General features: G+C 41.7%; 1 protein-coding gene across 1 annotated transcript in view; it reads left to right on the top strand.

Moving 5' to 3' along the window:
* KLHDC4 (kelch domain containing 4) overlaps positions 1-26,010 on the top strand; it is a 406,967-nt gene that overhangs the window by 310,711 nt on the left and 70,246 nt on the right. Inside the window, exon 8 of the mRNA XM_044081531.1 lies at positions 23,239-23,317. Within this exon, the coding sequence (XP_043937466.1) occupies positions 23,239-23,317 (79 nt within the window). The remainder of the gene's footprint in view (positions 1-23,238; positions 23,318-26,010) is intronic.

Below are 26,010 nucleotides of genomic sequence, written 5' to 3'. Positions count from 1 at the left end.
TTTGCAATAATTTGACTAACAGAAGGTAGGATTTTTGCCAAGTTAAACGTTTAACAGTTTACAGATAACATTTGATTCATCTCTGATGGTTGTTAATGCTAGGAGCATTAATATAAAGTTTTATTATTGGAAAATTTGCTACATTCCAACAAGATTGATGATGTTTTTTGTAAAACATGTTTAAAGAACAATGACTGGAAACCAGTCCTGTCAGGGTATAAATGTTTTTACTGTAACAGACATTCTAACAAAAAATCAGGTAGAGATGTTAAAAAAAAATCAGGTGGAGGTGTTATGATAGGGATTAAAGAGAGTTGTGAGACCTGTGATTGTTACATTTTTAATGATACCATCAGTACAATAGTTTGAGTAACTGACAAAAAGACAACCATGGAACATAATTGTTGGACTGTACATATCACCAAAGTCAAGTGCTGATGCTTTACAGGAATTCATACATTTCTTGCATGAAACACAGGAGGGAAGAATAATATTAGCTGGGGACTTAAATTTACCAGAAACAGACTGGAATTATATTGATTCAGTTACATTAGTAAGGAAATTAATCACAACGTATATTCATGAACAACAGTTGCTTCAGATTGTAAAAAAACCTACCAGGGTAAGAGATATACTAGACATTCTTTGTGTTTCTAAAGAAGTTACTGTTACTTCACGTCAGGTTTTTCCACTTTTGATGTGCAGTGATCGTGGGGTTATAAAGGCTAATTTGTTGCCAGATAATTCTGCCAAAGTGAAATCAATACCAATGCACAGAAGATTAATTAGATTATATGAAAGCAAAACATTCATTTTGCAAATCTAATTGGAGTGATGCTTTCAGTGGAAAAACTGCAGAAGGAATTTGGAAAGTTTTGAAAGAGAAATTGATTGAGTGCAAAAAAATAAAAAAATAAAAATTGTTTAATGTTAGGATCTAGGCATACTCATTCAGGGGGATATATTTCCATAAGAACAAGATACCTTATTAAGGTGAGAGACAAAAAATATAAAAAATGGAAAAGCAGTCAAACTACAACTTTGAAAACTGAAATAAACTGAAGGAAACAAGCTGAGCAAACAAATTAAGTATAATGTGAGACAAGATCAATAAAAATTTGATGAAAATTTATATAAAGATATTGAGCATAATAGGAAACCATTTTATAGATATGTTAGATGTGGAAGGACTAAAGACGTACAATTTGACAAACTGTGTGTAGATTCTAAAATTAATTCTGACACAACAAGGTATAGATATATGTACAAAGTCTTATGCAAAACAGTCTCTAAAAAGGGGGGTGATACGTTGATGTTCTAGTGATATCCAGATAACCTAAGTTACTGGTATCAAAGTAGATTATATTGAAAAAGAACTATGCAAACTGGATCCAAACAAAGTACTGGGAGGAGACAGAATAAGTAGTAATGATCTGAGAACTTTTCAGCAAGAACTTATCATACCATTATATCTATTGTTTACTGGGTCATATAAATATGGAGGAGTTTCCTCAAGATTGGAGACGTGCTTTTTAAACCTGCCTTTAAGGGAAAGGGGAGTAGTACAAACCTATAGTCATATAGACCTTTAAGTCTACTTTCATGTTGTAGAAAAATAATGGAGAAGGTAATATTGGTTATGTTATTGTCAGAACTGGAAAGATTGATACTTAAAACCATACATCAGCATGCATATGTCGAAAATAGATCTATTACCACCTGTAACATGATGTTCAATAACAATATAATCGCTATGAATGTAATTTATATAGATTTAACTTCAGTATTCGACAGGGTCTTACACAAAACACTTCAATAAATTACAACAACTAGGTGTTGATTTACTCTTGATAAAATGGATAGCTGCATGGTTTACAAATAAGACATGGCAAGTATTGTACAACAACTGGACAGGTAATTCTTGGTTACAGTTAGGGTGTCCCACAGGGCTCTGTCCTAAGCCCTTACTTGTTTAGATTGCATATTTCACAACTATCTTTTTCATCTGAGGTGTTGTACAGTCTGTATGCAGATGACCTGAAATTGTGTAAACTGATTACATGCGTTACAGCTAAGGCATGTCTGCAAAAGGGCTTGACTAAATTGGCCATTTGGCCACAGGAGAATAATATACTGATAAATACGTCAAAAAGTAAGCATATGAGATTTGGGAGACATAAGTTGAAAGATGAATATTTAATACAGCACACAGTGATTGAAACCATGGATTCATTTAAGGACCTGGGTATGTGGGTTGTTTCAGCTTTGAGTTTTTGTAATCATATCAACCAACTGCAGTTATAGAACTATAGGTTGTGTAAAAAGATTTATAAAGTCTAGGATATCTGAAATGAAGTCAATGTTTGTTAATTACATTAGACCCAAACTTGAGAATCGAATAACAATATGGAAACTATAAGAAAACAAGCATGAGTGAACTGGAAAGAGTACAGCAGAAATATACCAAGAGCATCCATGGATTTGAAAATTTAAAATATCTGAACTTGTACAGTGTCTCTTATAGATACTTGATAGGTAATCTTTTTCAGATATACAGGCATTTAGAGATGGCTATCTCTGGGAATCTTTGTGGTTATCAAAAAGTAGTAGAGAATCATCAATCTATGTAGAAGAGTCTATAGGAATGAGGTGTGTACTAGTTGATTCTCTGAGAGAGCAGATAATGCATGGTACAGACTACCAAATCACATTAAAGCAAGCTCTAGGTTGTATATCTTTAAGAACAGCCTGGACGCTTATTATGGGAACAACTGTTTTGGTATATTGACAGACTAGAAGGGCATTAATGCCTGTGCTTTGAAATATTTGTATTTATGTGAGATTGAAAAGTATGTGACATACTTCTGATTAATATCTGTTAAAGTACATGTGTGAGATTGACACTATCATATAGGACTGGAGTAATTATTTGGTTGAAGGTAACTATAAAAAATTAATAATTTGCAAAATTGTTCATCTGGTGTTATTCCAAGGGGAGACTCCATTGTGTACAAGTGTGGGAGGTGATTTTTGTCAGGCCTACCTCCTCCACCAGTGACAACCCGCACCTCTCTCTCTATGGCTTTCATATACTGGCTAAAACAAATACTATCCCCATTGTACCTTTTTTAGGAAGAGTTCAACTTCTGGATATCCCAACATAACTAATTCCAATCTGGTCAACATTAAAGTGACACTGCTTTAATGCTAGAGGTCTAAACTATAAAATTGTCAGAGCCTTAGTCCTTCCTCACACTCAAAGAAATCTACATTTGTGTGATTGCTTAAGAGCAGTTTGTGTATTAATATGACTTTCTCCATACTTGGTTTCAATACCTATCGTGCAGTCATGTGTCAGTGGACCTTATCTGTATATTTGTAATCCTGTTTCTCATCAGATTCCACATGATGCTAATCAGCATCTTTTAGATGTAATAACATTTGTCAGACTCCGCTATTATATAGGCCCCCTTCCATGTCCTGCAATAAGCACAAAGTTAAGCTAGGCAGAAACATGGACAAAAAAATTTCATACCAAAGAAAAGGAGACCAAACAAAATGTAAAAGGTTGATGTTTTTGCTCTTTTAATATAATACCAATAACTTCATCAGAACACTCAAGTCATGCATAATTTGCTGTCCGTATACATAAGTTTATGAAGTCACATGACTCATCAGCTAACACAATTCAAGCTAACAAACAAATGTACATATTAATATTAGAAATGTGTGAAAGAAATAATGCTATTTAAATATATAAATTATATTATTTTTGCTTTTAATAAGCAATTAACGTTAATAGCATCATTATATCCAAGGATTCTGTCTGTGCTAAAGCAAGCTGCCATCTGACTTTACATTCAATAATGTTTTTAAAATCACCAGTAAGCCATCAATAACTGTGATCTAAAAAATAAACTTTTTGAAATCAGTACATACATTCAGATACTTCACTGGTGAGTTCACTTTATCCTTGTTTCTAAATGCCGAAACACATTTGTATATTCTCTCTGAGAGCTTTCTAGTAGTTTTGCTTACATAGACACCCTCATATGAGCAGCACATTGCTAAATAAACAACCCTTTCTGAACTGCATGTGAATCTATCCTTTGCAGTAATTTCTTTCCCAAAATGTTTTATTATTACACTGCTACTTTCATTAATGTATCTGCACAATTTTAATTTTCACAAATAGCAGCAATTGGTCCCAATTAGACTTGGAGGTGAAGTAAAATTTATATAACCCATCTTCTGTAAAAACTGACTTAATGTTAACTTTTTTGTATAGAAATGTAGATGCTTCACCAATAATCTCTATTGAATCCTGATTACCTGTCACAATCTTCAGTTATTTAACATGATATCCCCAGCATGTCTCATTTCAGGAGAAATCGGAAAGGTGAAAGCTGTAGAAAAAGAGCCATTGCCATGACAGAATAACAATATAGAAAAATTGGATGGAACTTCATTTGTTACTCATTTCATTTATAATTGTGTCCATAGTATTGCCAACATAACATATGTTCAAAAACAAACTTAAACACTTCTTATCATACTTACTGATGAGGCAGACCAAACTAATACATTTTCCCAATGTAACATTCCACTTCATAAAGGATGAGTGATGCTTGTGGTATTATAAAGGTAGTTGTTGAGAAATGTCTCCTTTTGTAAATGTTGTATGAAAACATATGTGCTCTTTATCTAACATAATGATGAGATTGAAAAAGTGCCCCGTTTCCAGTTTCACCCATTGTGAATGATAAAATAATTAGTACTGTCATTCTGGTCATTAAACGTAATAAACTCAACATTTTCACGCCATTTTGTGGGTGTTATAACTATTAAACCTAACACTTTACTTATGTGTGGCTTTAACTACATGTCTTCCAACTGAAAAATGTGCAAAACCATCAAAAATATGCTCAATGATCCATGAATTTTGTTTTTGCTAATTGCCTAGAACAATTTGTCCTTCTGCTCACAAAAGATGCAGATTTTGTAAATATTTCTACGGCCTATGTCCTTCCATGTGTCTTTTCCTACTTGATAGTCTGACATGTCATTGATGCCCACAAACTGTGCCATATATAGGGATTTTACCAAGAACAATCTCATTTATGGACAGCGTGGGAAAGCTCAAATGAGACTGTCCTCTCTGTGATTCCAGTGCCATGACGTGTCATTTGCTTTCTAATCTAAATAGCTGTATTGAATTATATGTTACTGTCCATCATAAATATAATGAAACATTCAAACATAAATCAGTATGGTATAATTGGTGTGTAAATTTTATAACAAGAAATAAATACTACTAAACACAAAGAAGGTGGTCTCTGTGCCAAACCGCAAACAAGTAAATGAAAAAAGGCACAGCTGTTCCAACTGTAATGTACGAAAAACTTTTATTGCACAAACCACAGAAGGTAGACTTCACACAAATAACGCTGCTACAGTTGTCTTGTACGTTTTCATCAGCTAACTTCATCAGAATGAAGTAACCACAACAATTGATGTCCGGACGTTGTCAGAGGTTATCCTTCCCCCACTTCCTGCTTTAGGAATGTGCTGTAGGTACCTGTGCCATGGTTGCTTTGTCTCCAGAGCATTCATTCACAGAACATTATCATAGGAAATTACAGCTTTAGGGTCATTGTCCAATATCACAGGGATATACTGCATAATGTTTTGACCGAAAACTCTTCTTGTTTGCTTACTAATTTAGGTATGATATCTTTAGGATTCTGCCATGCTTGTAAGGGACTACTCCTGTAGCATTTTTTGTAGCAGTATATTAATGGAGTAGTTATTTCTCCACTATTTGTCTGACTTGAGCCATAGCTGCTGCCTTTGCATTTGGGACTTCAGTGTTTCATATAATACTTCAAGGCTTGAGATCAGATTTATTGCTGCTAACCTGTTTTTTATTTTTATTTTTTGCTTACAGAAAGCTTTCCCACTTTCATGTAAGGCACATCTGGGATATGAGGATATGAAGGGATGCTAGTATGGACCATGGTAGTTCTGTTGTCTGGATGGGAGGCAGTCAGAAAGTCTGGGTTAGATAGTTCCGTGAAAATAAAATGCCTCACTTGTAGAGAACTGATGTGGTACTCTGTGTGTTGGCCTAAACATTCTTTAGTCTCCTGCCTTTCATATCAGAAGTTTATTATGTAAAGGGAAGTAGCCTATTACTGCTGTGACAACAGTCTCTTCTGCAGCTACTGCCTCTGACTGTAATTAATTCAGGATTTAAATATTTTGTTCCAGCTTTTGACTCTGCTCTCTGCATTATGTCTCTTTTTTGTAGTGGTGGTGGGAAGATGGCGTTTATTATAACTAACTTCAAAGTACAGTGTAAATGTGCAGCTGCAAATATTCTAAAGTAGCGTAGTGTTCTGTTTTTTTTTTTTAACTGTGGTTATCCTGCAGGAATTCTTCTCTAGCATTTTCTGTAGAAGCAACTTTGTAAGGCTTCTCAATCTATTATTATTGTCATTACTAAGCATTCCATGCCCTACCATTGATTAGTTTTGTGAAAACCCAGTTTTACATATGATCTGTATTACTGTTGTTAGGTGCAATCTGTTTCATGGCAGACACCTCTGGGAGCAGAGCAGTTAATGTCACTGACTGAGAAAAGCTGTCTTGGCATGACTGACTGCTTCTGCTACTGTTACACAGTCAGTCTTAAATTGCCTGTGTTCTCAGGCATCACTGACCCCACAGAGTGATGAGACTTATATGTATATTTATCTTAGTTATGAGGTCTTTTAACTAGACATTTTAGGAGAAAATTTCAGTAATTCTGAAACAATATCTAGTATTTCTGTATGCCTTCACATGCCTGAAAGATGTAATATAATGCATATTGTTTTCCCTCCCAAGAAAGACAGGCTTGCTAAAGACTTGGCAGGTGTATGTGCATCTTTCCATTCACGTTTCCTCCTTATTACATGGTGTTCATCTAAGCATTACAAGGCAAGTGTTTTTTGTGCGTTGGCGTTCTTAAGATAGGTGGCTTGTCTCAGAAGGTGACAGCTACAACCTTCATATGATTAGAAGTAATAGTACTCTGGAGGCATGTGCTCCCTAATTAAGAAGCAAAGTATGCAAAATGTCTTGCTGTTGCCATTTTTCATTGTATATGAGGAAGACTGGAACAGCCTCATTAAACTGCAGCTTCATTACTGTTAACTCGTGAAGCTGGTTGGATAAAATTTGAGGTTTATACTGAATAGTTCAGAATTTAATTGGTCTTAGCAGATGCTAGCTGTATTACAGGTGCATACAAACACAAATAGTCATAAGAAAAATATTGTAGTAGTCCATTGATTTGGCTATTTTGTGTTTAATTTATTTGTTTTGTAAATGTGTTGGTTATGTAAAGTATTTTACCATGCTGTACAGTCTGATATAAAGCATCAGACTTGTTTAGTTTGATGTACAAATAAAATATAGAAAGTTAAAGTTCTTTTAAATACTGTTATTGTAGTAAATTTTTACAGTTGTTGTTTAGTCTATAGGTTAATTGTACTGATTTCCAGTGCAATAAAATGAACACAGTGTAGTCTGTGTCATTTTTGTTTTGATTCTATGGGTTCAATCTAAAGACAGCCATGAATTTGTGTAGTGCAGTCCACCTAGTAAAAAGCCAAATGAAATCCGGTGAACTAAAAAACAGGCCTTAGATTTGTATGGTAAAGATATGTTTGCTTTTTTTTGTACTTCGGTTAACAAGAGCCATTCCATCAAGTTACATATACTTGATGACAAAAGGAAAATCTATTTAGTTTGACATTTGATTTTGTACTTATTTTCTATCTCTCCACTTGCCTTCACCTTTTCTCTACCTGTCCTATGCCCTCTTAAATGACTCTATGCATTCTGTCTCTATCACCCATTCTAGTAGTCCATTCCATGGGTCCATATCTATTTCCACAAATAAGTATTTTCATAAGTCCAGGGAGTGGTTGGTTTCTACGTTCTTGTGCCCCTCCTCCTCTATTCTTCTTATTCCAGGTATCACTTCATATCTCCCTAGTGTGATTTTGTACATCTGTATTCCATCCTCACTGTCTCTACCAGTCTGTAGTGAGAATAGATGTTCTTCATGTTTCACTGTTGCAGTCATCACATTTGAGTTATCTGCCTGCAGATAGGCCTCAGCCGGCCTGAATACCAGAGTCTTTGGATTTCTGCGTCAGATGCTGTCGCCTCTTCAATGACGTCAGGTCATCAGGGGTATAAAACATGCAGCCAATGCCATTACATCAGTCTTTCTTGCTGTGCGGTGCCCGAAGCAGAAGCAGTTCGCAAGTGCAGGTTGGCTGACTCCTGAAATTTTCGTTTCCGAGTTTTAGACCTGAAGTCTTCAAAAAGATAAGGGGATCCTTTTTTCTTGCTCTAACCGATGTCAGAAAAACTTAACAATTGTCTTGTCTGTGGAAAGCTAATACCTCATAGAGATTTTCATTCTTACTGTGTCACCTGTTTAGTCCCAGACCACGACGTCCCTAGCTGTCGGTTTCGTGCCTTGTCCAATGCCCGAACTATTTGTCGTCGGGCTATTTTTGTAGCTAAACACTTTCGTTCTCTGTACTCCGAAATGGCTTAGGTAAGCCATCCGACTGCCGATCTTCCGAAAAAATGTAAGGATAAAGACAGAGACAGACCGCTTAGGTCCAAACCTGCCGACGACTCTTCCGATAAGATAGTCACCAGTCCACCAGTACTCAGTGAGGCGCTTTCCGTTACTACAGATTCGCAGGCCTCTACTGAGACCCATTTGGAGTCTGGTATGCCGCGAGATGCTTCTTCGACTGTGGAACCTGCAGATGTCTCCACCTTGGATGGGTCCGGAGCCGCTGTGCAGGCACTGGCTTCTGAGGGTGTATTCAAGCCTACCTTACCGATTTTCATGTTAAACTGATGACTTTGTTTCAAGCTAAGAATGCCAAATTCCTTAGGCCTAAAGCTCACACTAAGCCAAGAAAGCCGACGACCAAAGGGCATTCTCAGGCCCATTTGCCTCAAAAACAAATTATTAGAATGGCTGAAGACCTTATTACATTAATTAGGGGAAGCCAGCCTTTCCCCCTCTAAGAGACCTAGAACTGATTTTCTTTCTGATTCTTCTGATCAGGAATCTGATATCTCTGTTTCTTCTGACTACCAGGATTTACCCTTGTCTACTTATGAGGATTCTGATACAGAGGATTCCTTTCCCTCTGCTTCCCCTCCAGAAGATTTTTCTTTTGGTGAAACCTTGCATACCCTTAGGGAGCATTTCCACTGAGAAAGCCAGGACTATTCTCAGCCCAAAGAGAGACGTAGGGACATTTTAAACCTGTCTCAACACAGACCTCTAGCTATCCCTCCTGTTCTGGAGATTGTAAGTGATGTTTTCTTGGAATCCAGCCTTACCCCAGACACATTGCCTCCAGCTCCCAGGAAACCTGACAGGTAATACAGAGTACCTGACTCTCACAAATTCCTTTTCAAGAATCCTACTGCGGATCCAGAGACCATTTCCCAAGGACCAAAAGGCATTAAGGCTACTACTGCCAAAAATCCTACCCCTTCTGATAGGGATTCTAGAGCTTTAGACAGATGAGGTAAGAAGGTATATACTTCTGCTACTTTGGCCATTAGGGCCTTAAGGTGCCAGTTTCATATGTTAAAGTATCAGCAGCATATTATGGGATTAATTAAACAGAAAATGATGTTGATTCCTGACTGTGCTAGAGTTAATGCATTCTGCTGACCAAGTAGGTAAACATACTTTGCAATGTAGTTTTGATGCTTTAGAAGCATTTTGCAAGGCTGCTGTCACTGGGTCTGTACTTAGAAGGCATGCTTGGCTTAAGGAACAAAACTTGCCAGATCATGTTAAAGCTAAATTACTGGATGCATCCTTAAACCAAGAGCGCCTTTTTGGCAACAAAGCAGAAGTCGTCCTCAAAAGGATGGAGGAAATAGCTAAATCTATGTAAACGGTTAAAGATTTCTTACTTGTACAGCTACCTAGATTCAGTAGGCATTGGCTTTTAAAGAATTGATCCTTTCCATTCCCTTCCAGGCCTTCTCAGTCCAAACCCAGGAGCAGCAGACCACTAAGACTTCAGTCTCAGGCTATGCACAGATCTAAGCAGTGGAGGACCCCTACTTCCAAAGCAGGGAGTAGTAAGCCACCCCTATGGAAAAATGGCACAATGACTTATCCTTAACTCTACCAAGCCTTGCTCAACTACTTGCTCCCTTAGGAGGAAAGCTCGCCCTGCATGCAAAAAACTGGGAACTCATTACCCAGGACAAATGGGTTTTAAACATAGTTCCCCTAGGCTACAGATTCCACTTCCACTCACTCCCAACCCCAAGTGGATGGCCAGACCTCCCCCCAAACCAGTGGGCGGAGGCCCAAAAACAAGTGCTCTCTCTCCTCAGTATCAGAGCTAATCAGCCTGTCCCAGCAGAACAAAGGGAACAAGGTTTTTATTCAAGACTGTTCCTGGTTTCCAGAAAAGAAAACTCCTCTTATCCTATCTTGGACCTTTCTATTGTCAATACCTTTCTGGAGGTTCCAAAATTCAAAATGCTAACTCTTCAACAGCTTCTTCCTATGTTAGCCAAGGATGCCTAGCTGGCAACTCTAGACTTAAAAGAAGCTCACCTGCACATCCCAATAAGGGAATCCTGCAGAAAATACCTACACTTCAGGGCAGGATCCATGCACTATCAGTTCTCTGCACTTCCCTTTGGCTTATCTACTGCACCCAGGGTATTCACAAAGTGCCTAGCTCCAGCCATTGCATTTTGCAAGCAGAGAAATATTACTTGGATGATTGCCTGATTCAGGCAGAGGGTCAGGACTTGCTATAGCAACACCTGGCATTTGTAAAAATAATTCTAACTTCACTGGGGTACACCATCAACGAGAAGAAATCACACCTATTGCGCTGCCAATAGATTGTATTCCTGGGAGCAAGCTTGAACAACTTTCCAGATGGCATTCCTCACTCGAGACAAACACATTTATTTGACAACCTACATCAAACTACTGGCCACAAAAATCCAGCTATCTGCAAGGAAAATCCTGTAAGCCCTGGGGTTCATTGCCTCTTGCATTCTGTTAATTCCATATGCAAGACTGCATATGAGGAAGCTTCAGTGGTATCTAAAAAGTCAACATTCTCAGGACCTGGAAACTGATTCCTATCATTCCTTGTTTAAGTGCAATGTTCCTTTGATGGGCAGAGGCCTGCTACCACAACACGGGACTCCCTTTCACTCTACCCCCTGCCACCCAAACCCTAAAAACAGACGCATCAGACTATGCATGGGGGGGCTCACATGGCAGGGCAGTGCATTCAGGGCAAATGAAACCCAAAACAGATGCACCTGCATATCAATCAAAAAGAAATGTTAGCTGTGCAGAATGCTCTGACAGCCTTCAAAGACCTTCTTCTTCCAGGACAACTATTGGTAAAGATAGTCACCACATTTATGTGGTACATAAACAAGCAGGGGGGAACCCATTCCTACCCACTCTGTAGACTAGCCATGGCTCTGTGGAACACAGCCTTGAGCTACCAAGTGAACCTACAAGCTCAATTCCATACCAGGCAAACTGAATTCACTGGCAGATGACTTAAGCAGAGATCTCATGGACCCACACGAATGGAAACTGAAACCCAAAATATTCAAGCTCTTGAGGAACAAATGGGGGACACCAGAGGTAGACCTGTTTGCCTCCCCACAGAACTACCAATTGAACAAATTCTGCACCAGAACTCCCCACAGTTATACTTGGAAAGTGGATGCCCTGTCCTTTACCTGGGAAAGCCTGTCAGTTTATGCCTTTCCCCCTGTACCTCTCCTCTCGAAGGTTCTACTAAAGATCAAACAAGACAAGCCCAGGACAATACTAATTGCACCAGACTGGGCACGCCAGCACTGGTACCCCCTTTTGCGCAGTCTAACAGTGCTGCAACCTTGTCACCTGCCTCAGACCCCCTCCCTGCTGTCCCAGCAGGCGGGTCCGGTTCCGCACCCTCAGCTTCAAACCCTCAACCTTGCAGCCTGGCTAATTCCCTGAGCTCACCTCCTGCAACCCTCAGTAAGCAGGTGCTGGATGCCATTCTTGAGGCAAGGAGGCCTAGTACTAGAAAATCCTGTTCAGAAAAGTGGAAAAGATACTGTTCCTGGATCCAGGCTCAGGGGATGGGCACATCGGTGCCCAGCTTGCCTCATATTCTAGATTATTTAACAGAAATGCTCCACAAGGGCCTATCTTTCTCTTCAATTAAGATTCATGCCTCTGCCATATCAGCACATTATAATACTGAGCCACATCTCTTCTCTCATCCCCTGCTAAAACAATTCCTTAGAGGGGACAAAAATGTAAGACCTCCCAGGAGAGCTCCCACTCCAGCCTGGGACCATAACTTTGTATTGGAAAAACTCACTCTTCCCCCTTTTGAACCAGCTGCTATAGCAGAGTTGAAATTCCTTTCTTGGAAAACTGCTTTACTTCTAGCCATCACTTCAGCAAGAAGAGTGTCTGAACTGCAGGCCCTCATGGCAGTGAAACCCTTCATTATCTTCCATGCGGACAGGGTTTCCTTCAATACTAATCCATCCTTTATGCCCAAGGTGGTGTCTAGTATGGCTCTAAACCAGTCCATTTATTTGCCTACTTTTTTTCCTAATCCTCATAATAAAGGGGAAAAGATACTGCATTCTCTGGACGTACACAGACAGCTTAGATTCTATTTGGACAGGACTAAGCCTCTCAGAAAATCTGACCAGCTGCTAGTTAGCTTTGCTGCAGGGGCAGAGGGGAAGGCCATTTCAAAGCAAACCATTTCCAATGGATAGCACATTGCATCCATTTCTGTTACAAACACACAGGAGATAAGAACACATTCCAGCAGAGCTGCATCTACCTCTACAGCATTTCTCAGAGGAGTCCCTACCAGGGACATCCTGGAAGCTGCAACCTGGAGCTGTGTACATACCTTCACCAAGCATTACCACCTGCCTGTCTTTTCTAAATCCAGAGCTGGATTTGCCACAGCAGTCTTACAGGGCCTTATTGCTAACCCTAATGCTCTTTAACTTACCTCCACCCTTCCTTAGCTTTGAGAATCAACCCAAATGTGATGACTGCAACAGTGAAACACGAAGAACATAGTACAGTTGTGTACACTTACCATAAATGTAGTTGTTCGAGTGTATTCACTGTTGCAGTCCTGGTTGCCCTCCCTCCAGCCCCCTGACTTCTCTTGACTTTTACCTTTCCTCCTTGTTTGGTGTATATTATATCATGTGTATTTGTTTTTTGCTGGGGGTGTTCCATACCATATAATTGGTTCCTATTGTGGGGGCACCTGACACCTGGGGCAAGAAAAACTGATGTAATGGCGTCGACTGCATGTTTTATACCCCTGACAACCTGATGTCATGGAAGAGGCGACAGCATCCGACGCAGAAATCCGAAGACTCTGGTATTCAGGCCGGCTGAGGGCTACATGCAGGCAGATAACCCAAATGTGATGACTGCAACAGTGAATACACTCGAACATCTACATTTATGGAAAGTGTACACAACTGTACTTTTTGGCTCCCATAGTCTCATCTTTTTTTACCTGCATCCCACACATCCTCCTGGTTGTTTTCCTCTGGACTCTTTTCAGCATCCTGCTTTCCCCTTTTTTATGGCCTCTGATATGACACTCATTAATCAAGGTATGGCTTGAACAGGGCAAGCTAGGGTTGGAAATATTACTTCTTCACTCCTGAAGTCTCTCCCTGTTAGTATATGCCTCAGAATTGTTTGCTGCCACTACCCTGCACATGGTTCCAGTTAGATCTGATCCAGTTGTTATCAACACCTCACAGCAGCTTCTTTCCTACAGTGTTGTCCATCTCCATTACTTTCGCTGTGTCCGTCTGATATTTCGCAGCAGAGTTGTTTTGGTATAAGTACAGTTGTTTGCATTTGCCTGCATTATTAAACTGCAACTGCTACTACTTTTTCCAACTCTTATTTCTGAGTGCCCTCTTTGTCCTCCTTTTCACTCATGTATGTCTGAAACATATCTCTCAACCTGTTAGAGCAAGAAATCTGGACAAAGCCAGAAATAAAAATGAGACAAAAATGCAGAAATAGGACACTTTTTAAGTATTGCTCTTAAAGTTGATAGAATAAAAGGTTTTGCATTAGCATTAATTTCCTGAAGGATGTAAAGTCTGAAAATCAAATATCTGTTATTATTTTCTAACTTCACTCTTTAATGATTTGCCACTTTGTTTGTGTCTTTCGGCTTTTCCTGGTTAGGGCCTGCCATCGGGATCTGCTTCTGTAACCCTCAAAGGTCCTTTTCCCAGATCCAGAGAGGGCAAAAGAAGATGTGGTTCCAGAAGTCACAGTATTCCCGGGACACTCCGGGCTCTTCTTCCCCCAGAGGCAGAGGGGGACAGAATGGGCACCGGCCCAGTGGCAGAGGGGGGTCCGAGGAACTTTGGGTCTTGAGAACCTTTCTCGGACAGACCCAGGCAGCAACCCTGAGGGCTTGCCCGACTGCTCTACTCTGTAGGCAGGTGGGGACGATTGTCCTTGCACCTAGCGGCATGGCAGTCCATAACAACAGACTGCTGGGTGCTTCAAGTCATATCCAGAGGATACTCTATCCCCTTTGTCGGTTCCCCCAAATCTCCCAGACACCTCCCAGACATATCACCCACGCAAAGGGAGGCAGCAGCACAGAAAATTTCCAAGCTGCTAGAAAAATGAGTCATCAAAACCATCCCCCCAGATCAGTCCGGATCAAGCTTCTACTCCAGGTTCTTTTCAGTGCCAAAGAAAATGGGAGACTTATGGCCCATTCTGGACCTCTCTACCCTGAACCGGTCAGTTGCCAAAGAGAAGGTCTGGATGGTCATATTACAGTCCACCCTGCTGTACCTGCAAGAGAGCGATTGGATGTGCTCATTAGACCACCAGGATCACATAAAAATGCACAGAAGCTCCAGGAGGTTCCTCCGCTTCTGGCTAGGAGTCAATCATTACCAGTTTCGAGCCCTACCCTTTGGTCTCACCATGGCCCCCAGGGTGTTTACCAAAGTGATGGCAGTGGTAGCGGCTCACCTGAGGCTTCAAGGGATTCAGGTCTATCCGTACCTGGACAATTGGCTCCTCACTGCTCTCACCAAGCGTCTACTCTCCCAAACCAGGGATTATTTCCTGACTCTTGCCCTGAGTTTGGGGATCACAGTCGATGCATCCAAATCTCTCCTAGATCCTGTACAGGTGATAGACTACATTGGTGCCAGGATAGATGCTCTTCAATGCAAAATCTTCCTGACCTCGGAGAGAGTTCAGAACAGGAGGATGCATGTTTCCCTGATGTACCACTCTCATCTACCAATGGTGGAATCGGTGTTGAGAGCCTTAGGCTTGATGGCGGTGACCATATCTCTTCTCCCGTATGCCCGGTTACACATGAGAGTTCTACAGTGGACTTTAGCTGTAGAATGGTCCCTGTTGGAACTGCCATTGACCTATCCAATCCAACTCAGTTGAGTCTGTCAGTCATCCCTCATATGGTGGATGTGCTCTCCGGACATTTTGGAGGGACGACCTTTTGTTCCAACCCCGGCCCAAACCACAGTGACCACGGATGCCTCCCAAATCGGGTGGGGGGGCATTGTTCGGGCAGGACAGTCCAAGGCCTGTGGTCCCCCATAGAGACCAGCTTGCACATAAATGTCCTAGCGATGAGGGCGGTCCTTCTAGCGTTGCAGGCCCTTCATGCCTTTCTTCCTCTGGGAACGATTGCTATTCAGTCAGACAACATGTCAGTGGTCTGGTATATCAACAAACAGCGATCCCATTCAGGATCTAATTTTGCACCCTTCACCCCTGAATCTGGTCAGCCTGAAGCTCACTGCTTGGCTGCTCCAGTTCCCATGATTGCTATGACTCCTGGACTATCCTCCTCAGTTAGATCTATTCTGGTGGCTGCTCATAAGTCTTTGACCAGGAAGGTTTATCACAGCAAGTGGAAATGTTTCTCTTTTTGCGCCTCTCAAAGGAGATTTGACCCTTTCACAGCTCCTATTTCCGCCATTCTTGATTTTCTAGCTGATATTTTTCAACATGGAGCTAGTTCTTCTACTGTCAAAGTTCAGTTGGCTGCCATATCTCGTTTTCATGTGGGCGAGAATTCTGCCTCTGTAGCCTATTCCAGACTGTGTAAAGCCTTTATCAAGGGCACCTTTTGGTTACGCCCCCCAGTCAAAAATCCTGTTCCCCCCATGGGACCTTACTATGGTTCTCCAAGCTTTGCTTTGGTCACCCCGCCTTTCAAGCCTGCCGCAACTGCCGATCTACAATTTTTATCTTGAAAAAAAAGAAGTTATGTAGTTACCATAACATTCCATGTGAGTTGTTCATCTTGCCTTCCTTCTTTACTGAAGTGTTCGGAGCCAATCCCTTGGCTGCGATAACGGCCAATTGCAAAACTTGAGGTCTTCAAATAGCTTGAGGCCAAGTCCCTATCCCATGATGCACCTGTAAATTACCTCCGAAATTATTTGCTGTGTATACTAATACCATATGCCATTGTTATATTCCTATAGAAAAGGATGAGAAGGTTTGAGTAACCAAGATGGATCCAGCATCTCGGTCATCTATCAGCCCAGGAGGGGGAAGGAGGGAGGGACGTAAGAATGAAGGCGAGATGAACAACTCACATGGAATGTTATGGTAAGTACATAACTTCTTTATGTGAAGTTGTTCTACCTCGCCATTCATTCTTAAATATTGGGTAGCGTCCCAAGCACCATCAACCTTGGGTGGCTCACAGGAATATATTTCACAGGACCATGGATCCAAAGGAAGCCCTGTCCCTGGAGGCCTTGTCAACTGTGTAGTGAGTGATAAAGGTATGAGGTTTTGACCAAGTGGCTGCTGCACAGATGTTGTCGATGGGAAGTCTGGCAGAAAATACAGATGATGTAGAAACCGCTCTGACTGAGTGAGCTTTGATCTTGTGTTGTAAAGGCATATTGGCAGCTGAATATGCAAAGATGATACATTCAGATAACCATTTAGACAGTGTTGTTTTAGCCACTGGTCTCCCTTTTCTGGAGTCTTAGAATGACACAAAAAGCTGGTCTGATTTCCTGAAATCTTTTGTTCTATCCAAATAAAATCTGAGCTGTCTGTGCACATCAAGTTTGTGCAGCATATACTCTAAATTGTTAGAATGATTGGGGAAGAAAACTGGCAAATCAATAACTTGGTTGAGATTGGTTTCAGTGCAAACTTTAGGCAAGAATGAGGGATTTGTTCTAAGTGAAACTCTGTCAGCATGAAATATCAAATAGGGAGGCTTGATGGATAAAGCCTGAAGCTCTTGACACTTTGCGAGCAGAAGTGATAGCTATCAGAAAAATGGTCTTCCAAGACAAGAATTTGAGATCGCAAGATGAAGCTGGTTCATATGGTGGAAGAATTGTACGTGAGAGCATGAAATTTAGATTCCATGGGGAATAGGGAGATTTCACAGGTGGCCTTATATGAAAAGCCCCTTTAAGAAATGCTTAGGATAACTTGTGAGACATGATATTCAAACCTTCAAATCCAAGATGAAATTAGAGATAGCAGCCAGTTGAACCCGAACTGTTGCTGCTGCGGTTCCTTTATTGAAAGTCATAGTCAAGAATTCTAATATGGAAGCCATAGGAGCTTCGTAAGGATCAATATTATTTTTAGAGGCCCATATAGAGAATTTCCTCCATTTGCTCAGATGTAGCTTTCTGGTAGAAGATTTATGAGAGGACAAAATTATCTGTTTTGTCTTGTTGGAAAGGTTATGGAAACAAGGCTGAAGATCGCCTGACGGATGTGTCAAAAGGTCTGGAACTAGGTCCAGGATTCAAGGATCCTCCACCAGATGAAGTCGAAGGAAGGGGAACCAAATCTGATGAGGTCAGTGAGGGGCTATAAGTATGATGGTCCTTCCCAGGGATTTTGCTTTCTGTAGTAATTTGGGTATCAGTGGGATTGGTGGGAATGCATAGAGGAGACCCGGAGGTCAATCGTGTACGTGTGCGTCCCTTGGGGCTTCCCCCGGAGGGGGAATCAGGGCAAAGTATCTTCTGCATTTTGTGTTCATGTGACTGGCAAAAAGGTCACAGAAAGGCTGGCCCCATCTGCGGAAAATCCTGTCCGCAACTTCTTTCTTGAGGGACCACTCATGGGGCAACAGGATTGCCCTGCTCAATTTGTCTGCTATCACATGGGATCTCCCCAGGATGTTTGTTGCTAACAGAAAGCACTGGGTGGAAACAGCCCACTGCCAAACTCTGAGAACCTCTCAACAGAGGGGATAAGACCTGGTTCCTCCTTGTTTGTTCAAATACCAGACCACTGACATGTTGTCTGTCTGAATCGCAATCGTGCCCATAGGAAGAGAGTCCTGGAAGTACTGCAACACTAAAAGTACTGCTCTCATTTCTAGGACATTGATATGCAGAAGTGTCTCTTGGTCGGTCCATGTGCCTTGGGCAGTCTTTACTTGAAAATGCCTCCCCCCACCCTATCAGGGAGGCGTCCGTGGTCAGAGTGGCTGCTGGAGGGGGTAGCACAAATGAGCGTCCTATCATGACATGGAGTGAGGTCAACCACCACTGCAGGTCCTTCTTGCAAGAATTTGTGATCAGTATGTTGTGATCCATAGGTAGCTCCTGGTAAGACCATTGAGTGAACAACAGCCATTGAAGAACCTGCATGTGCATCCGAGCAAGTGGTATGGCTAGAATTGTTGCTGCCATCATGCCTAATACTTTCAGAACTTCTGATGCTGGTGCTTTGTGTTTTGATAACAGGATGCTGACATGTTGACGAATTAGAGTGACTCTTTCCAATGGAAGTCTTAGAGTGGTGGTGTCCAACTCTGCCCCGATAAAAACAATATGCTGCGATGGCGACAAGGCAGATTTTTCTGAGTTGATTGTAATGCCAAGATTGCAGAGTGACAGAGTGGACTCCCTGGCTTGAATGAGTTGATGCCTGGTGGTGGTGGTATGGAGCCAATCGTCTAGGTAGGGAAACATTTGGAATCCTAGACACCTCAGGTGAGCTGTGACCACTGCCATGCATTTGGTGAACACTCTGGTGGCTGTAGTGAGACCAAAGGCCAGGGCTCAAAACTGGTAGTGATTGGTTCCCAGCCCGAAACGCAGGTGATCCCTGGATGGTCTGGTCATTTTTATGTGGTAGTATGCGTCCTTGAGATCTAGCGAGCACATCCAGTTGTCTTTCCCTAAAAAGGAAAGTATAGACTGAAGCGTGACCATCCGAAACTTCTCTTTCTTTACATATTGGTTCAATCTGCTGAGGTCCAATGTGGGTCTCCAGTCCCCTGTCTTCTTTGGAACCAAAAAGAATCTTGAGTAAGTTCCGGACCCTGTTTGGTCTGCTGGGACTGGTTGGATGACTCTTTTTGTTAGCAACATTTGGACCTCTATAGTTGCCTGTTCCTTGTAAATAGGTGGAACGTCCGGGATTTTTCTTATTATTGGAGGGGGTATGGCGAAAGGAATGAAATACCCTCTGGAAATTATACTTTGTACCCAGCTGTCTTTTGTTATTTTGAGCCAGGTGTCTGGGTACAAAGACAAGCGACCCCCAACTGCCTCCAGAGCAGGACGGTCAGGCCTCCTCTCAGGATCTCTGGTAGGGCTTCCCAGAGAAGTGATCTCTTTCACCCTGGTGTTGCGGATCCCCTCTGCCACGAGGGTAGCGTCTTCCATTATTACCCCCTCCTCTGCCCCTGGAGGGAGGTTTACCACATGTGTCCTGAAAGGCTCCTTGCATTTTTCGGAACCACATTTTTCCTTCCCTTTGACCTTTGAGATAGGGTCGGGTAGGGGTGGAAAAACAGACCTCGATGGCAGACAGAGTCTTTTTGTCCTGTTCACACCTGATTAAGGTTTCCTTCACTTTAGGCCCGAAAAGGGATGAGCCATCAAAGAGAGTGTTCATGAAGGATGACTTGAATGGCTCTGCGAAGGAACACAAGCGGATCCAGGAATGTCTCCTAAGAGCGATTCCTATGCCTGCTGCCCTACTCATTCCATCAGCTGCATAGGATATGAGACGCATGGATGAGTTGACAATAGAATTAAAGGTAGCAACCTGGGCAGCAACTATGTTGGAGGCTTCTGCAGCCACTCTACCCTGGAGAGCATCTCCCAACTCCTTAAGGAGATCTCTTTGTAATCTAGTGAAATGGGTTAAGTAGTTCAGTGAACGAAGAGCAAACGTCGCTGAACTGAACATGCGCTTCCCATATTCATCCATAATCCTAGTGTCTCTGTTAGGAGGATGGTTAGACGAGGAAGTCTCAGATATTTCCTTCTTGGTGGCTGCTGCCACCACCATGGCATCAACCGGAACAACTTTAGTTAAATATGTTTTGTCCAGAGGGGCAGAAATAAACTTGTTAGGCCTCCTAGGGACAGACTCCACATTATCCGGAGATTCCTATGCCTTTCGTGAGACCAGCTGCATCAACTCATCGAAGGGCGGGGTCACGGAAGAGGTGGAGGGTTGAGTCCCGAAAGCCTTCAGGAGAACAGACTCATCCTCAGTAGGATCATTGGACTGCCAGTCATCCCTCTGCCTAAGGATCTCAAGTATCTCAGCGAATGAGGGGACTGTGGGGACCCTTCTGACTCATGTAAGTCCGTATCCGATGTAAGAGACTCCTGCGGCGAGTCTAGGTGCTTCCTTTTGCACAATCTCTTCCTGGGAGCCTCATCAGTGGGGGCCTCTGGTTAGGTCTCAGTAGAGCATGGGCCACCCATTGGGGCTTCCTGAGTCTCTGGGTCTCTACGCTTGGTCAGAACATGTGATGCAGAAGCAGACACAGGCACTTTTGGGGAGGAGGCAGGCAGACCTGAGGTGAAGGATGTCCTGGGAGACATGACACTCCTCATGGCATCAAACACACCTCTGCTGTGATGTGAGGGAGCCAACTGATCCGAGGAAACCATCGACACCCCGCACTGGGACAGTGGGCTCTGAGCCCAAGGTAGGAGCTGAGCTCATCCACGCCGAGGCCCCTAGAGGCAAAGTTGGAACCGACAAGCTGGTTCGACTGTCCTCCCCGGACCTGACCAGAGAGTGTTGGCTCCTAGATTCCTCAATAGCCATTGAGGACATCAAAGTACACTGAGCCGAAGACACTGGAGCAGGTGTTGGCTCCAAGGGTTCCACTAACATCAGGTCTGCCTCCTCCGGCTCCAAAGGACCAGCATGGCTCGGAGGAGGAATAGTAATAGTCGATGCAATGGTCTTCGGCTCCGAAGCCATTTTGGTCGAAGCCAGTATCATTTTGGCTAATGCTGGTGCTGACAACAGCTTCTCTACCACACCGTCCAGGTCCGACAGGCTGATAGAAGATCGAGCCGATCGTACCAAAAGTGGTACCAACTGGAAAATAGGACTCTCTGGAGCTTCGGAGACTGGTTCCAAGACTGGGGACCGGCTCCAAAAGGAAAGGATTGTCAGCTCCAAAGGCAGTGGAGCCGAAGTCTATGACCTTTTCGATTTTCTTGAGTCCAACGTTTTGGAAGACTTTGAAGACCGACTAGAACCATCCTTGTCACTCAAAGCTTCCTGAAAAGAAGGCTTCAACAAGCCTCTATCGATTAATTTCCTCTTCCTTTCCTGCAGGACCCTAGAGGAGAAGGAATGACAAATGGCACAATTGTCTTGCAAATGCAGAGCCCCTAGACAATAAACACAGTTGATGTGGCTGTCTGTGACTGACATTTTCTGGCCATACTTTGGGCACTTTTTGAATCCAGATTTGGGATGTTTACCTTGATCAGCCATAGTACAGACAGAGAATTTTTACTGTAAACATGCAAAAAACTTTAACAGTAAATTTTCTCAATAGCAAATACAGGCAAGCCTTAATAAAGTAGGCTAAACACATTCACACACAGAAGTGATAGCACACTAGCAGACTATGCAACAAAAACAGATTGCTGCTAATAAACTTATTTAATATGAACACTACTAAGCCTAAAAGGGCAAGATATATCGCACACAGTCTTAGAAAAATACAACTAAGAAAAAAACGACAAATGTCACTAAATAACCTTATCTATACAACATGGTTTACTGTACAAGCCTTATATAAATTTCGAAGGCTAGACAGACCACACCTAGACGAATTACGACTAACCAGGCCTAAGAGCGGCCAATTAGAAATATAAGAAATATAGTAAATGAGAAGGGAAAACGCACTCAAAGCTTTAAGAGCTTTATAAACAATGCTAACTACTATCCAAAAAAGGTACAAGCCAGATAGCCAGTCCCAGATGATTGTTTATTCCGCAAATCCACGAACCAACACTGAAAAATCACACTGCAAACCAAAAAAGAACCGAGGGTTCTTTTGAATTTATGTATCTTGTACAGCTTTGTTGTTGTCAGTTATTGTGTTGACAATAAATCCAGTGTCTCCTGTTCGAGTCGAGCAGTCATTCAGTTGAGCCTATCTACCAGACCGGTGGTGTTTTTGGATACTTATATTATCAGTATAATGAGACATGATGGGGATAGCATTATAAACTCTCGTTTTTCATTTCCATACTTTTCAGATAGTGATTTGACAGTTATTGAATGTCATGCACATCATTGCTTTTGTTGATACAGGATCCGATTGCTGGACACAATAATGGTGTAGTCTAGCTGTTGTGTGTTAAACTTCTATAAAAATAAATATCAACTGTTTGCATGATATAAATGCATAATGACTTGTAAATGGTTTATAGTTTAGCATGTAGGAAAATAGATTTACCTTTGCCTGTGTAGTAGCTGAGTAAAGAATTCTGTAAGAAACCTATCCTTTTATGTATTTGTTTCTGCCAGAAACTATAGTAGGTTATTTACAAACTTGCAGTCATGTAGCAAACATTTCATGTATGCAGTACTGCAAAAAAACTAGTACCTTGACTTTTAAAATAAATGCTGTTATGGCCAGGCTACAGATGCAGTAAGTATTAAAAGTAGTTTAAAGTAAGACTTAGAATATGAATAGCTCATAAGGCTGCAACGTTTTAACATTTACAGTAATTAAGAGAGATGTTGTTCTGATGATCTAACAGTGAATATGAACTGTACTTTACTCTTCCCTCTTTTTACTTGAACAGAGAGTGAAAAAAGATGTGGATAAAGGCACTCTTCATACTGATATGTGTCTGCTGAAATGTGAAGGCAAGGAGGGAGAAGGTACTGTTTAAAGCATTATAGTTTCATTCAGCATGAGAGAGAACCATACCAGTGCAATGCTTTGGTGGAGTAAACCTAATGTACATTTCTTTTTTAAATGTTGTTGTTGTGTCTTTTGGCATTTCCCGGTTAGGGGTCGCCACAGCGGAACACCGGTCCGCTAATTATTGGCAGTAGATTTTTACATGCCGAGTTGCCAGCTCTGACGCACAACCTTCAACGAAGGTACATCCATTCACACATGTCTCCACACAGAAGACGCTCTAGCTGAAAATCGAACAGGGCAACATCTTATTGTGAGGCGACAGCGCTACCGCAGCACCACCACCGCAGTATTATTTCTTTTTTTTTTCTTTTTTAAATGTATTAATTTCTAAATGTCTTAAATGTGCAGAGTGAATGGAATCCATTTAAACTTTAAAATGTATGTTTTTAACACTATGGTACTACTAACTAATAGCAAGTTTTCAATTAGAACAGTCTGAACTGTAGGTATCCATTCACAGAAGTCTGATTACTTAATTTGAAACAAGGGACAAGATACTACAATTAACAATGAAAAGTGATGGTGAAGGGAACTTTTAATCGAAGGCGAGAGACTGATTAAAAACTGAAAAGAGACCTCATCTACCTGTGCCATATAGACAAGGAATAAAAACTTAACTCCATAACTCTCTGTACCCACCTGGTTACACAATAAAGTCCTCTTAAATAGCTTAAGCCACAGAACAATCATCTCATAGAGGCCATCTAATCAATTATCACTATTTACCTATGCCACCAGCAACTAGGACACCTTTTCAGTCTTCATTCTCTTTTTTCTAATGGTGTCTATAACCTAAAATTCTGTCAGTTTCAGTATTAGCAGTCATATTTGCCTGTAAACCTTATACACCTAATGGGAAGTTGCTTTCCTGTACTAAATGAAACCTTACGTACAAGACATTCACTTGTCATTGCTAGTTACAGCTCTCATGTTATCTTCTGTATCAGACTTTTAGATACATGTTTTATGTAGCTTAGCTATTCAGAATTACTCAGTACAGTACTGTGTATCATACTTCACTGGAAAGACATGCATATTATCTTACTGTTCTTAAGATGTGTGTCAAACAAAAATGTGCAAATATTTCTACTGCAATTTATTAACAGTACTTGTATGCCAATCTGGCTGGCAATATCACTGAAAAGGGTCCATCAGACAGTCCACTTACGTTTTCTTAAACTGACCAAGAGGCTGAAATTTTAACCCTGATGTCATTCTTTAAAAGTTTTAGATACAGATAACTATATTGTGTGTTTTGGAAGCCCTCCCCCACCCATGGCCAATTCTACTTGCACTTGTACCCATGATACTTATTATAGGTTCATAGGTTGATACTAGGCTATCTGCCCTAGAGCATTTATAAGCCTAGCCAGAGTGTGTTTGCTTTTGCCACCCTTTTAGTTTAGTTGACTGTGCCTCTGTATAGTAGGTCACAGAAGGTAGCCCTATTAAGGTTAGCTTACTGTACCTCTGTCTAGCAGGAACACAGAAGAGATCCCAGGGGTAACTTACGATCTCCCATCTACTCGTCAAGATTTCTCTTGAATAGGGTCAGTGAGGGGCTCTGCCTAACATGGATTGGGATTTTGTTCCAGAGTGAGGGGAGCCTCTGGGATATGAATCTGTCCCTCCAGCATGTCCTATTTATTTCTGTGCTGAGGTTCAAGTCCCTGGAGCATGTAGCTCTAAGGGATTTGGATTTCCTGAGGTGGAGCATGTCCATTAATTTTGGGTTGGACATGGCTTTATACGTCAGACACAGATCGCCTCTGATTAGGCGGTATGCAACTGAGTAGAGCTGGAGTTTCTTTAGCCGAACTGCATAGGGCATCTGTTTGAATCCCTTGATCCTCTTGGTGAGGTACTTTTGGGGTCTTTCCAGTTGCTGTTGGTTGGGTAAGGTGCATCCCAAATGGGGCATTGCATTCAATTATGGGCCTGATAAGTGATGAGTAGAGGGGCACAATGACCTCTCTTGATCTAGATGTGAACCCTTTCGTGATAAGGTGGGCTATATAGAAGGTCTTTCTAACCACTTTGGCAACGTGATTGTCAAAGGAGAGATTACTATCTACTTGGGTCCCCAAATCCCTAATTACTTCTTCCGTACTTAATGGATTATCACCTATGTGGTAATTTGTGGGCACTTTGTTTTTCCCAAAGGGGATGACTATGCACTTTTTGGCATTTAGCTTTAGGCCATGGCTCTGGCACCAGTTATCCATCTCTTTGAGACCCTTTTGGAGGATGCTTGTGTCAGTCAGAGAGTCGATTATGGCACCTAGTTTGCAGTCATCCGCAAACTTTGTCAGCCATAGTCCACCCGTGTTAGCCTGTACCTCGGAGAAATATATGCCAAACAAGAGTGGTCCCAGGACTGAGCCTTGTGGGACGCCACTTGTAACTGGTTTAGAGTCTGACATGGCACCTGCAATTCTGACCATGTGGGTTCTATCCCTGAGCCAGTTTGCAACCCATCTTGTGACATAGGGGTTGATATTTAAGCTGGTGAGCTTATTTATGATGCCTGAGTGGGGTATTGTGTCGAAGGCTTTTGCGAGGTCCAGGTAGACTGTTTGGACTACCTTCCCTTCATCTATGGCTTTGGTAACTGTTTCAAAGAAGTCGACCAGGTTCAAGAGGCAAG

The sequence above is a fragment of the Protopterus annectens genome, chromosome 8.part0 (assembly GCF_019279795.1).
Source record: "Protopterus annectens isolate FY-2018-M chromosome 8.part0, PAN1.0, whole genome shotgun sequence".
Classification (NCBI taxonomy): Eukaryota; Metazoa; Chordata; order Ceratodontiformes; family Protopteridae; genus Protopterus; species Protopterus annectens.
Note: the sequence above shows the minus strand (reverse complement) of the source record. Positions and strands in the feature narration are given on the sequence as shown.